Source organism: Hyperoodon ampullatus (genome assembly GCF_949752795.1).
Source record: "Hyperoodon ampullatus genome assembly, chromosome: 6".
Lineage (NCBI taxonomy): Eukaryota > Metazoa > Chordata > Mammalia > Artiodactyla > Ziphiidae > Hyperoodon > Hyperoodon ampullatus.
In genome coordinates, this window is record NC_136919.1 from 36,535,473 (window position 1) to 36,547,881 (window position 12,409).

At 45.4% G+C, this 12,409-nt stretch overlaps 1 protein-coding gene across 1 annotated transcript; it reads left to right on the forward strand.

Annotated features, from left to right (window-relative positions):
* Nucleotides 1-7,030: 7,030 nt before the first annotated feature.
* Nucleotides 7,031-11,878, forward strand: LOC307055126 (guanine nucleotide-binding protein G(I)/G(S)/G(O) subunit gamma-10; the record flags this gene model as incomplete). The annotated part of the gene is made up of 2 exons (XM_079707095.1): nt 7,031-7,117; nt 11,753-11,878. Exons 1-2 carry the CDS (start codon nt 7,037-7,039, stop codon nt 11,876-11,878), a joined length of 207 nt encoding a protein of 68 aa, XP_079563221.1. The 5' UTR covers nt 7,031-7,036.
* Nucleotides 11,879-12,409: the final 531 nt, after the last annotated feature.

Below are 12,409 nucleotides of genomic sequence, written 5' to 3' on the forward strand. Positions count from 1 at the left end.
TTAAAATTTCAAATTTATGATTAACTGTATTTCAAAAGAACCTAGTGATAAGGAAAAATAGGAGGACTGAATATGTTAGAATTCATAAAGGTTGGCTGATAAAAGCCATGTATCTTTGGATATTATTTTGCATATATGCTAGATTGCTGTATTTCTTTCTGTCTTTATATAGAAGTCTCATTTCTGGAATTGTTCCTGGCAGCCTGCTCACTTGGTAGAAGTTTGTTTGGTCTTTTGGAATCTCGGTCATTGTATGGGTGAGATGAATGGACTCTCCTTAACGGAAGGACTATGATTCTTTTCTCCCCTTCCCTCAACAAAATGGCTTTATGCTTCAAAATCCTGGAGGAAAGGAAGGGCAATTAGTTGTGTCACAAGTGTCACTCACATATTTTGGGTATCTTTACTATCTCCATACTCTGCCAGTCCCCCCACCAAAGAACCAAAAGCTTCTCCATTTCAGAAACACTTGGAGAAGAATCCTGGGTAGGGGATCCCAGAACCCCACTATAGTTAGAAAATTTCTCTTGTGCTTCATTTTAGGGCTATCACCATTTCCTCCTTGCTTGGAATTCAGGGGTTTATAGGGCATAGCTGCTTATTGCTTTCTATTATCACTTCCTATAATTGAGGTCTGTGCTAAAATTACCCTTAGGGTTACTTACATTCATGTCAAATATCCTCACAGCAGTTTCTAAAACTGACCCTTCCCTCACTGGTCTTATTTCTTTATGAATTCTCCAAGTTCTACAAATCCTGGGTTGCAGTTTCATAACACATCTATCAAGTAGGGGCCATGCGTAGAATTTTAAACACTACAAGTGGTATACAGAAATTTAAAATGTTACATGAAAAAATAATTCAGTTTATAGAATTAACTATTTTAGTACTACTGAAATTATGTTTAGAAAAACATAGTTTTAGTTCCTTTGAGATTTTTTTTTTTTTTGGACTGAAATGGCAGGAAACTTTTAACACCCACACATTGGAAATATCTCCTTGAGTAGAAGCCAACTGCTAAGCTAACATGCAGCTAGTATTATGGGCCAGTGTGCCACCCCATACTGAAAGTTCTGTGGAAATTGAAGAGAAATAGCTTTTATTAGACATTAGTTTGAACAGGTCTAGCTACTTAAAGACTTTAAATCAGACATGGTCTCTGTTGAGTTATAATTGTGCAATTGAGGCAGATAAATGTTGGTATTGATACAAAATAGTTGTGTACGGATGAATTTCTTTTTCTTTTTTAGCTGCGGCATGCGGACTTCTTGGTTGTGACATGTGAACTCTTAGTTGCAGCATGCATGTGGGATCTAGTTCCCCAGCCAGGGATCGAACCCAGACCCCCTGCATTGGGGGCATGGAGTCTTATCCACTGGACCACCAGGGAAGGCCCCGGATGAGTTATAATTAATTTTATTTACAAAGTGTGATACTCTTCACATTTAAATATGGGCTAAGGCCAAATCTAGTCCCTGATAACTAAATAAAATTTCCTAAACAAATTTAACCTTTCTGGTTTCCTCATCTGTGAAATGAGGGGATCTTTTTAGATAATTAGGACTTAAAAATCTATAAGCCTGCAAATTTACATAGGTTTAGGGTCTGAAGGAGATTAGATTGCCTGCAACTGAGAAATGTTATCCGTATTTAAGTAAAAAGCCTATATGATTTGTCATAAACTTTAATCAGTTTCTTAACGGATTCAGAGTACCCTTGACAATTATGTATGGAGTGGATCACATAGTCTTAGAGCAGTGACATATGGGATTTCCTACAGACTCCTCCCCAGTTTCATTCGGGGATGAAGAAACTTCCTCCCATTTGACAGTGTCTCCTTTTATAACCTCAAGAAGAGTGAGCAGGATGCAGGGGAATGGCTCAGGCTTTGCAGCCGGATAGACCAAAGTTTGGTTCCTGGCTCTGCAACGAATAGTTTGACTTTGGGCAGGTTAAGCTCTGAACCCCATTTCTCATCTCTAATAGCTAGTAGGGATACTAACTACTTTACAGGATTATCATGAGAATTAAATAAGATGGGGTAAAATGGCTGGCATATATTAATGCTTCAGAGGGAACAGGAAAGAGTCTCGTTTGTTAAAATCCATGGTAATAGAGTGTTTAGTGACGATTACAAACCCGTTGTTTCTTTATTATTTAAATAGGTATTTGAACCCCTTACTTTGTGCAGAGTACTGTGCTAGAGTGAAAAAGTGAGGCTCCTTAGGACTGGAATTGTGTGTCTTAAAAGCAGCCGCCTGCCCCTTGTTGTACCCTGGGGTACAAGGTGAAGCAGCTGAGATGACAACTCAGGAAAGAAAGAACTTTCAGAGCGAATGGAGTAATCCGCTACTCACTAGTTCAAGGCCTACATTTACAGAAGGGACACTTCCAGTGAGATACAGAGGCATGCCTGGAATGGCTGCTCAAAAGAACATCAAGTAGCCCTAAGTCACACTGCCTCTCAAAGTCTCAAGCAGCCTGTAAAAATCTCTCCAGAGAAGCTGAATCCACACACCTGTTGGTGAATCTTTCACTCCTGAGTCATTAAGTTCTAAAAATAATGCAATGGGTAGAAGGAAGTGAAATGATTTTTTTTGGTACATTATACTGTGTCACATTAAATATAGTTGTTAATGTGTTTCCCTGTTTCTTTTTTAGAAAACTGAAGGTGGCAGAAACCCCTTCCCATTTTATCATTATTTTTTTATGGAGAAGAGTGATTTAAAGCTGCTTTTCTGGAAAAATAACCTACTGTTAGTAAAAGGGTGACAAAATACATGTCAGGAGTGAAGAATTATAGATCACAACAGGGAAACAAATGAAATGTTTGTCTTTACAAGGACACTGACATTTCTCAAAAGTACTGAGACTCTTAGAAACAGTGGAAATTTATAAGTTTTTATCTTAACCAAGAAAAAAATGGGTAACAAATTCTCTAAAATAATATACTGGTGATCTGTGCATTTTAGCTGGGGTGAGGAGGAAAGGATACTCTGTCCCCGTGCCTCACCTTTCAGAGCTCTGGAAATAACTGCATCTGTGGGGACAGACTCTAGTCCTCCAGGTAAGCAGTGACTTCTCTTGAAAGCTAAAATGGAAGTTCTTTTCCTCCCACTTTGTGTGATACTAGGCAAGTCACTTTTCTTAGTGGGCCTTAGTTTCCTCGTCTCTAAAATTGGGGAATGGACTACCTTATCTGAAGTTCTCTTTCCACTCTGAAGTTCCATGATGCAAAAATAATGGATGAGAAGACATTTTGGTGACGTATAAAGCAAAGCACAGATGTTCAGCCCTCCGTTAACAAGTGGCACCTAGCCTGCCTGTCCATGGATCACTGCAGGAGGCTGGATGCTAAAACCTGGCAGTTTCTTTCAAAGCCAGACCACTTCTCTCCAAGAAAAGCACAATCAATCATACAGCAGCAAGCAGGGTGGTGGGTGTGATCGGGCATGAAGGAGGGAGATGGGGCACACTCCTAGACCTTTTCTGCTACCTCATGGCTGACACACAAGTATCACCTTGGGTGTTCCCTCACCGTGGGCAACCCCAAAGCCCCCTTTTCTAACTAGAGATCATTTCATTTCTTCAGCTACCATTAGGTTGTGCAGATGTCTCCCACATCAACATCTGCCACTAAACATTTTCAGCAGCCTAGAGGCACGAAGCAGTACAGTTGAAGACTTACTTTCCCCTAAGCCAAACTCATCCTTATTCTTCACTCCTACCTTCAAACCTAGTCCTGTTTCCTAATTTCTGTTACAGGCATCAGATCTCACCTATTCTCTGCTTCAGAAGCCTCTGCCCACTTTCCTTTGCATTTCATAACTACAATGAAGTCCTACTGATTTAGTCTCTTGAATTTGTTCTCCATCCCACCTTCACAGTCCTCTCTAGGGCCTTGATCCAGCCACTCCACCAAAAAGACAAAACTACTATTGAAGTCATCTTGCCTCCCCAGCTTCAGTTCATTTTCTATCCTCATCCCAGATTAATAGTCCTAAAATGTCTTACCATGTGGCTACCCTGCTGTTTGCCTCAAACTCCTGTTTCTTATGAGGTTTTCTGTGACTTTTCTGTTACTCACTAGAGCCTTCTTTTATTCATTAACTACTTCATTCCACGTGTGCATGGCCTCCTGTTCTCCCTGCTTTCCCCCTCCCTTTCTGCCATCTGCAGGACACATGTTTCCAAGGTCTAGGTCTCACCATCTAAGATGAGTTCTTCCTGATCCTTCCAGTCTATATCTTCGCTCTGAGTTCTTTGCCTCATCTTTCTGACACACAACTTTTCTATTCTGTCACCATTAGTCACGTTTCTAACGTGTACTTTCATGTTTTGACAAGAATATACGTTCTTTGTGGTGAGGGAGCCCACGGGAGAGGGCTTTAAAATGTGCAAATCTGCTCTTGTCATGAGATAAGAAAAACTCTTTAACACCTCCAAGACTGAACACATAGCTCACAAAAGGAATAGAAGAAATGTTCAGCCTCAACAGTTAAGACATCTAAAAGACTTAAGACACCATTTTTCATCTATTAGGTTTTTAGAGATAAAGAACCACAATACAGAACTGTGAGGGTGCAGAGAAACAGGCAGCCTTCTGGTGGGAATAGCAATTGCTACCACCTTCTGGAGGATAAAGAAGGGAAAAGTTTTAAAAACTGTTTTATATTCTTTGATCCACCAATTCCACTTCTAGGAATGCATCATAAGGAAATAAAAACCATACACAAAGCTGTATGTTTAAGGTGGCCACCACAGTGTTAAATAATAGGGCAATAGGTAAATAAATTATGACCCAGTTGTACAATGGAATATCATGCAGTCATTAAAAATAATAGTGGAGGAGCAGATCTTTTTTTTGACTCCCCCTGGCCCCCTTCTAGTATCAGCATCCTGGTTTTCCTTTAGGGAACTGATCTTCCCCTTTCAGTCCATATGGTTTGGGTGGGTGTCTTAGTTTGGGTTCCCCAGAGAAACAGACTCTGAGATGGAGATTTTCATGCAGAAAGTCTGTTGGGGAGTGTCAAGATCAACACCGGTAGGGCAGTCCAGGAACTGGGGATCAGGCAGGGGAGGCACTGAACTGTGAGGCAGCTGCCATAAAGGCCTCAGATGACCCCAGGGGGAGCTCTGAGCTTCCATCATCCTTCACTGTTGTGCCAGCTTGAGGCAAGGGGGTTGGGGTGCAGATCTTATGCATCCCACACATCCGTCATTGGATGAGAGATGACCCTGGGAGGGGTGGCTCTCGGGCTAAGGGCAGTTTCCAGAAGGACTCAGCTGAGAGGCATCAGCTGCTGCTACTCCCGGCAGGTGGGGCAATGAATGCCTTGGTCCTAAATGGGAAGCTGGGTGGCACACCACAGGGCCCACCAGAGGTGGGGCTGACGCCAGCCCACATCCTGCTCTCGGCCAGGGGCAGCTAATCCGGGCATTCCAACAACACACAAACCCTTGCCTTCAAATAGACTGGTTCATGGGTGGACACATGACTCAATAAGGTCAGTGAGGTCCATTATGGGGATTTTGGCTGCAGCAGTTAGAAAGACAAAAAAGAGGTGCTACTGCTCCTGGGGTTCCTAGGCTGGGGCAATAAAAGCATGAAACTTTCCTTCGCAGCACTAGAGGGAGTCTATTTACCATCGAAAAAAACAAGGCCAACACTCAGAAAACGCAGAGCCAAGAGATGGAGAATGAGAGCCCTACAGCTATTATTTGGGCAATTAAACCCATTACTTTAAAGTCCTTGGGCTTTTCAGTTACACAAGCCAGTGTATTACCTTTTTGCATTACTCAGTTTAAGCGGGTTCTAACAAATACAATGGCGCACAAGAATAATAAGGAAATATTCATAATACATTAAGCGAAAAACAAAATCAACAAAAACCACACATTTGGGTCTTCCCTCGTGGCTCAGTGGTTAAGAATCCGCCTGCCAATGCAGGTGACACGGGTTCGAGCCCTGCTCCGGGAAGATCCCACATGCCGCGGAGCAACTAAGCTTGTGTGCCACAACTACTGAACCTGTGCTCTAGAGCTGGTGAGCCGCAACTACTGGGCCCACATGCCACAACTACTGAAGCCCACATGTCTAGAGCCTGTGCTCTGCAACAAAGGCAAGCCAAAGCAATGAGAAGCCCGCGCACCGCAATGAAGAGTAGCAATCACTCTCTGCAACTAGAGAAAGCCCTCGTGCAGCAACGAAGGCCCAACGCAGCCAAATATAAATAATAAAATAAAATAAATTAATTTAAAAAACACAAAAACCACACGTTTTACATATAGTAATGATGCCAGTTTTGTGAAACAAACTAATGTCCACTATAAAAAAAAAATGCATCACAACAGAAACAATGGTTACAGTTGAACGGCGAGACGGCAGTGAGGGGGGCTGAATTTAATTTTCTTCTGTATGTTCTGCAAAGATGTCAGGGTCTGCGATTCTACCCTGCTTACTTTACTGACCCTGCCGGGTCAACCGCTAGGATTCCCGTCACACAGTCACAGGCTAACGCAGAAACCTGTTTCTGTTGCATGGAAACCCCATCGACCGTCCTCACCTACCCGAGGATAACTCCCTCGCAGGGCTTCGAAGCCTTCACACGTGGCCCCTTATTTCTGCCACTCTCTCCACACCTTGCTCCGTCCACACGCAGTCACAGTTCCGAGTCTCCAGGAGAGCGTCTTCGCCTTTTCCATCCCCCACACCCACTCCTGCTCCTCCTAGAAGCTTCGTAGGTGGGCGCCCTGTGTGGGCCCCGCGACGCGGGTCGGGGGCCAGGGGTAGACGCAGGCGCCCTCCCTGCTTAGAACGCAGAGTTAGGTGTCAGTCAGCTCGGGACCCCAAGGTGTCGCTTACCAGTTGCGTCTGCCACTGAGGGGAGCGGCTGCCGGGCGAGGCCGGGAGCGGCCGGCGGGCGGCGGGGCAGGCGCAGCGGCTTCCCCGCCCCGGGGCGGCGCCGGGCCTCGGGGCCTCGCGTCTCCGCCCGCCCACCGGCTCGCTCACTCGCTCGGAGCCCAGGCCGCCGCCATGTCTTCCGGGGCCAGCGTAAGCACCCTGCAGCGCCTGGTGGAGCAGCTCAAGCTGGAGGCCGGCGTAGAGAGGATCAAGGTGAGGCCCGCGCCGGCGCCTGGCCTCGGGGTGCGGAGACCGCCCGGCCGTCAGCGGGCCTGGGAGGAGGAGGCCGCGCCCGGGCGGACAGCTGCGGGGCCGGCCCGAGAGCGAGCCGGGTGGCCGGACGCGGTGGGCGGCCCTGAGGACGGCGCCCGACCAGGCTCGCGGCTCGGCCTCGGGCGGTGGGAGTCTGCGCAGGGCCAGGCCCGGACCCTGGCGCTCGCGAGAAACGCACCTGTCCCCGCGAGGGCGGTCCGGGACCGAGAGCCCCGGCGCGGTCACGTTTCAGTGATGGGGACAATGACTCGGGGTGCCCGACGGACGCGAGGACACCAGGAATGCGGGCGACGTGCTGGTGGGCCCCCCCCCCCGGACTTGGCTGGTGCGGGAGGATGGGGTCCAGAGCTGCGGAGGAGACTGAATGGATGGGCCTCGGTAATGGGTTGATAGGATGAGGGGGGAGGAGGGCGCTGCTCGGGTTTCTGGCCTGGTGACAGGATGGATGGCGTTGCCATTCGCTATGGTAGGGAGGAGAGATGATGCGTAAGTTTCGGATACGTGGACTTTGAGGGGATGCCCGGGAGGTGTTTGGCTCCCTGGGCCGAAGCTCAGAGAACGAGGCTGAAAGAACGTATGGGAGTGAAACTTAGGAAGTGACCAGAGCGTGGAACCCAGGGACCCGCCGAAAGAGATGGCCGCGAGAAGGGAAGCAAGGGAAAGTAAGGGTACTGAAGCGAGGAAGGAGAGGTTTTCACAATTCTGGGGCTTAGTCAACGTGTCCAATGTTTAGTCAGTTGATTAAAAAGCATCTGATGTGTAATTGTGTTTACCAACTAGTATATCGCATTATTTGTAGAATGTGTGTGTGAATGAATGGACATTGCTGCGATAGTCTGTGGACCTCAATAGTGCCTTTTCTTTGTACCAGGCCCTACTCTAGGTACTGAGAATACGTCATTCTAGTGGGAAAGATAAACAATAAACACACTAACCAATAAATAAAATAATTTCAGAGAATAATTGATGTAATTGATTCTAAAACAAGGTAGAGAGAAAGCTGTGGAATGCAGAAGAGGTTTCAGTGACATATGTAGTAGTAGATGCCGAATCTAGATTGTAATAGGATAGAAAGACTTTTTTGAAAAAAGCATCTGGTTTTAAAGAGGAAACTTTTTTTTTTTAAATTTAGGAAATGAAAAGCTGTATTTTGAGGTTGAGAGGAAGGAACACACTGTATTTTTAGGTCGAAGGGGAGAAACAAATGGAGAAGGAGAACTGGAGGTAGAGATAGGTAGTCTGTCTAAGGGGGTCTGGGGTTGGAGGGGCACCTTCTGAGGCAGGAAGACAGGGGGAAGGATATGTGTTAACATAGATGTTTCCAGAGAAGGGCTTAATACCTTGTATGATGACAATTTTCTTTGTGGAATAGGAGGCCAAGTTTTCTTTTAAAGCAGAAAAAAGGGAACTTACGGTGTCACAAGCGCTGAGGATGAGGGAGAGAGTGCTGTTGGGAATGGGAGAGGACCCCCTAGCAGGCACAATCATAGACACCTTGTGATTCTGAAGACCCAGCTACTGTGAGATTGATTGTCCTACTTTATTTATTTTTTTTGTCTCCAGCAGTATTTGGCTGCCCAGGAATCTGAGTGCCCAAGGTGAATGGTAGTTGATCCAAGTAGTGGGTTAGCGGGGGAGTTTTGCCAGAAAGCTAGAAATGGGAGTGGAGAGCAAGGAATTTGAGGGTCTGGCCGGAAAGAGGCTGAACCCAGGCTGAATGGAGAAGGAACAGAGCCAGCCTCCCTGTGATGGGCCAGACAAAAAAGGAAGAGATGTTCCCCCTGAGGTCAAAGAGCAGGTGTAGTGAGGAGAAAGGAAGCAGCACCCTGGATGGGCAGGAGAGATTGTGATCGGAAGGCAGGATGTTGGAGTGTGAAATTACAGATGTGGAGCAGTTACAGGTGTTGGCTGTAACTACTGCTGTTGAGGAGAAGGTTGTTTGAAGAGAGGAGCTCAGGGAAATGAAACTAGGGTTGTTGGAAATGTTTAAGATGATGTGGGGACCTGAAGTGGAAAGAAAAACTGTGAGCCAGATGCCTGCCTACCCTGTGCAGTAGCTGGGGAAGGTATTCTTATCTACATTTAAAAAGTAGTTACAGGTGATGAAACTGAGACACAGAGAAGTCAAGTGAATAGCTCAAAGTCACACAGATAATAAGCTTATTTGCATGGTGTCCTCATGGGAGTATGGTTTGGGGTGCTTGGCAGGGCTTTTCTCAGGCAGCACCTTAGGGAGTCACAACCTTCCAGGGTCTGTTTTGACTCATTTCAGGGCTCAGTGATGGATGGATGTTCTCAGCACACCCAGAGACGTCTTCTCTTTCACAGACCTACTAACTGGTAAATAAACCAGAATACCAGTTTCTTAGGATACGATGGAGGGCACCCCTTCCCAGTGCTTCAATGCTCAGTATCCTTCCAAGGACCCCTTCTTTGCTTTGGAGAAGTCTCTCAGAAGTTGATGGGTCAGCCTGGGCTCAAACCAAGGAAAGTCATATGATTTGGGTAGGGATTATCCCACCTCCATTGGGAGGATACAACTTCTAAGGGTTTGGGCTTGTATTCTCCCAGGCCAGAGTTTCTTTCCCTTGAAAGTGCTAGAGAAATGCTGACCACTTTACTCTTCTCTCATTTGCTTTGCCTCTCCCTTACCTTAACTTTTTGACCATGTTCTTTAGGCTAGGGTGCAGTTAGTCCCATTTCTCTGGGAGTCCTGGGAGACAGTCTCTTTCCACCCATCATGTGTGGAGTTCACTCGTTCCCTCTGAAGCTGAGATAATAAGCATGAGCATAATTGGTTCCAAATTTCTTTTGAATTAATAACACATATATATAATCAGTAATTCCAATTATAATTAACATGAAAATGTCAGAACTTCTGTTGAGGGAAAGGCAAGGTTAAACATTAGTTTGGCAATATTATATTACATGTTTATATGATATAAAGTAAACTGTTATTACATTAATGAAACTAAAATTCCTAAAGTATTCTAGAAACTAGATAGTAACTGACACCTAAGGAATTGATTTTTTCAGTTATTTGGAAGCTTGGAAAATTAACACAAATTAGTAGTAATACTTGAACAGCAATTGGAACATTTTTGTACAATATGGGTGAGATTTTATACAAAACACTTTTTCAGTACAAGAAAAATGGAAAGCAAGGAAAGCCTCCAAGTACAACTATGCATCAAAGGGAGGCTAAGAAGAAAGGCAGAATAATATTGTGTCAGTGCTGCCTAATACACTTCTTCAAAACTTAGTGGTTTAAAACAACCTTTATAAACTCGCAAGTCTTGGATCAACAGTTTAACCTGTGCTCAGCTGTATAGTTCTGTTGGTCTTTGCTGGGCTCTCTGTGCATCTGCCATCAAATGGAGGGTTGGCTGATGGCTGGATGATCTAGGATGGCCTCACTCAGTTGTCTGGAGGTTAGTAGGCAGGTGGCTGGGGTTTGGCTGACTGGTTCTCCTCCACAAGACCTCCAGTAGGCTAGCTTGGGCTCATTTGATGGTGGTCTTAAGTTGCAACCATAGCAAGAGAAGTAGCTGCAAAGGCTTTTGAGGCCTAAGCTTGGAACTTGCCCATTATTTCTGCCATTGTCCTGGTCAAAGTAAGTTTCAAGGCCAGGCCAGATTCAAGGGGTGGATAAAGACTTTACTTCTTGGTGGTAGGAGCTGCAAAATATTGTGACTGTTTCTGCAGTCTGCCACAAACGATTGCTAACTAGTGTCAACACTATTCTAAGTGCTTTACATTCATCAACTCATTTAATTATTACATCAACTCAGGGAGGTAGGCACTGTTACTAAATACGTTTCACAGATGAGAAAACAGGTACTGAGAAGTTAAGTAACTTGTCCAGAGACTGCACTCTTAACCAATAAGCTGTTCTGCTTCAAAAACATGATGGAGGGCTTCCCTGGTGATGCAGTGTTTGAGAGTCCGCCTGCCGATGCAGGGGACGTGGGTTCGTGTCCCGGTCCGGGAGGATCCCACGTGCCGCGGAGCGGCTGGGCCCATGAGCCATGGCCGCTGAGCCTGCGCGTCCGGAGCCTGTGTTCCGCAACGGGAGAAGCCACAACAGTGAGAGGCCCGCGTACCGCAAAAAAAAAAAAAAAAAAACCATGATGGAGGGACCTCGTCACTTGTTTTGAGCAGACCAGATAAGGCTCCATCCAGCCTTGTAAACATTAAAATAGTCTGTTCACATGGCAGACCTGGATATATCAATGCATGCTTTATAAGTGAAAATTTGTAAAGGGCACACTAGGATAAGCTATTTCTTTACAAATTTAGTCTCAAAACTAGGATTCTAAATGGATGAAAGATATGGCTTTATCTTTCCTTTGTTGAGTAAGCCACTAAACCAAAAATACCCTAAATCAAGGTTATAGAAATAGTAACCTTTCCTCTTTGGAGTGCAATTATTAGAACTTTCAGCAAAAAAGACTCTTGGAGGTTGTACAAAGTATGACCTTTGTCAGGTTGTATGGTCATTTTTCAGAGTCTCAAGTGACTGCTGGATGGATCTGGCTGTGAGCAGCTTGTCAAGCTCTTGTCCCTTTGTTTCAGGTCTCTCAGGCAGCGGCAGAGCTTCAACAGTACTGCATGCAGAATGCCTGCAAGGACGCCCTGCTGGTAGGTGTTCCAGCCGGAAGCAACCCCTTTCGGGAGCCCAGATCCTGTGCTTTACTCTGAAGACTGGTGAGTAATGATACACCAGGCCGTCTTGGGGCCATGGCATTATCATGGGGCTTCCCAAAGGACTTGGGCAACTGACTTTTAAATATCTACTGTTCTTGGATAAACCCAGCAAAACGCACAACTTTCCCTGAAGGGTGACTCTAACCTGCCTGCTTGTGGAATACATCTAAGTAGAAGAGTCTCAATGCTCTTTGCACTAACTCATGAGATGCTAATATCCTTATGTACTTGAGCTTTTGAACTGAGCTGGCCGATAATAATTTCTTGACCTCAATACCATCTTCTCTGTCCTTACACCATCCTGCAGTTGTGATTTGTTGCTTGGTGCTATCAACTGACTTGTTACTCTTGGGACTAAGGACTCCCCAGAGGAGACTTGGTCCTATCACCAGCTGTGACTTCTTTCCTAGAAGCTTTCAGAATGTATTTCTGTGTTTTAATGGAGGAAGAAATGGAGTAACTGGGGAAAGTGTGAGTAGGGTTAAAAGAACCTTAAAAATGTATTCTTGAAATGAAAACACCTCT